We start from the raw sequence: 2011 nt of genomic DNA, 5'->3' as shown, positions 1-2011 counted from the left end.
GATCCATGGATGTCTGATGACTCTGAGGCATCCAGAGTGCATTTGGTTTATTCTGTGAGCGGTGCAGAGTTGCTCTGTGCATACACTGTCCGTATTGTGGGCCTTCTGGACATCTGGCAGCTCTGGCTGCAGTGCATCAGAAAACAACTGGATTACCATTGAGAGAGGTAGGGTAGTACAGTGCTTCTGAGATACAGCTTGTTACTCTAAATAGCACAATGTGCATCATATACTAATGTAAATATTACTTGGGCTCAGGACTTGCAGGCAGCAGATATTGAAAGCCCAGAGTAGAAAAAGGCTAACTGAGTTGCTTCTCTTCTCCTATTCTCTCTGCATGCATGGGTTGGTTCTTTATTTTCTGTAAAGTCAATGTGTATTTCCTCAATTGAGTTTTATTCAGCATAGCATGTTCCTATCGTGGCAATGCAAACCAAGTAGCAGAGCAAAGAGCAGCACTGCAATAGGGTAGAAGAAGAAAAATCTGTCCCTCTTTCCTTGTCGTCTCCAACCAAAGTTGCAGAAAGGGTGTTCTGCTCCTTCAACACTACTCAAAATGTCACAAGTGCAAAACAATGTCATTGTCCACATGTCAGTATTTAACTGTGAATTTTACAGGTAGCTAGGCAGCTTTTCCAAGCATAGGGCATACCTTTCTTCCTCCAAAAGGAAAACTATGCCAAGGTCTAAGCAAGCATCCAGAATCAGAAACAGTATAATCACATTAGTGGCTTGTAGCATGAGTACTGAAGAAGCATGTGGACTTGAAGTTTTCTGGAAGGAACCCATCAAACTTGAGACAGGGCCACTGTAGTCTGTTACTTGGCTGTAAAGAGCAAGTAACTGTAGTCACACGACATTTCTTTTGTCTGTCTGTGCTTCCTTGGGTACCTTTCAGCTTGACTGTGCTGGTATCAGTGCATTCAAGGAAAACCCAGGCAGTTCTCGCTTCCTGCATCAGCCGAAGGCAAGCTTCTTCCTGGGGAGCCGGGTTCAAGGACTGGGCAGCACGCGGAATAACACACATTGCCACATCTTACTGCACAGCTGTGTTGGCTCTGCAGATGAGTGTGCAGCATGTCATTGCCACACTGCAAAAAAGTGGAGGTCAGACATGATTTTGATTAACATGCCATTTGTTTGTGGCAGCTTGCAGTAAAAATGAAGGTTATTAATGCATGAACACTTAGCAAGACTGAACTCTAGACGGAGTTATGGAACCAGTTGTGCTGATAAATGATCATCAACAGGGTTTTAATTTGTAACCTGGAGAGAGCTTGCAGTGTGGTTGGTAACAGCAAGGGGGGAAAAAAAAAGGCATATTTTGCTAGAGTGTGTTTTGCCAGAGAGCTGTTTCTCTTTTGAAACAGTTGCCTTGAGTCTAGATATTTGTTTAGAGAAAACTGGCTATGCAGATTTCTACTGGAGAGAATAAGTATTCTCCTTGTCCTTTCCAAAGTTTTCCTCACAAAAAATATAACTGTTCTAGTTTTTTAATGTTGATTTATCGTGTTCATAATGTAATGTTGAAGCATATATTTTGGTGGTATGAATATTGACATAAATCTACGGTGATTTGTGCCAGCTGAAGAATCTGTGTCACTGTGTCCTTTGAAGGTATCTGCAGTGCCTGGTTGGTTGCTTTCAGGTATTCACTGATACCTGGCATGTGAACAAGAGTACTTTTATTCTAATGCCTGTCTGAGCCACGTCCACAGTTTTCTTTCTTCCCTTTCCCTGTTTTCATGACAAGATGTAAATTCTCTAAATGTTTGAATTTGTAGATAGCAAGCTATGTGAACAAATTTGCCTCGGACATCTCTATCTTGCAACGGTCACTAGCAATCCTGGAATCGATGGTGCTTAATAGCCACGACCTGTACCAGAAGGTTGCACAAGAGATCACAATTGGGCAGCTAATCCCACATCTACAGGGGTGAGTGTCTTCAACTGCCACCAGAAATGGTGGATTTCCGGCCCCGCCCCCCCTCCAAATGAGCACAGCATTTGG

General features: G+C 43.0%; 1 protein-coding gene across 1 annotated transcript in view; it reads left to right on the top strand.

Moving 5' to 3' along the window:
- LOC103923990 (engulfment and cell motility protein 1) overlaps positions 1-2011 on the top strand; it is a 160088-nt gene that overhangs the window by 61672 nt on the left and 96405 nt on the right. The window contains exon 8 of the mRNA XM_009332425.1: positions 1785-1936. Within this exon, the coding sequence (XP_009330700.1) occupies positions 1785-1936 (152 nt within the window). The remainder of the gene's footprint in view (positions 1-1784; positions 1937-2011) is intronic.

Source organism: Pygoscelis adeliae, unplaced genomic scaffold (assembly GCF_000699105.1).
Source record: "Pygoscelis adeliae isolate BGI_AS28 unplaced genomic scaffold, ASM69910v1 Scaffold58, whole genome shotgun sequence".
Classification (NCBI taxonomy): Eukaryota; Metazoa; Chordata; class Aves; order Sphenisciformes; family Spheniscidae; genus Pygoscelis; species Pygoscelis adeliae.
Note: the sequence above shows the minus strand (reverse complement) of the source record. Positions and strands in the feature narration are given on the sequence as shown.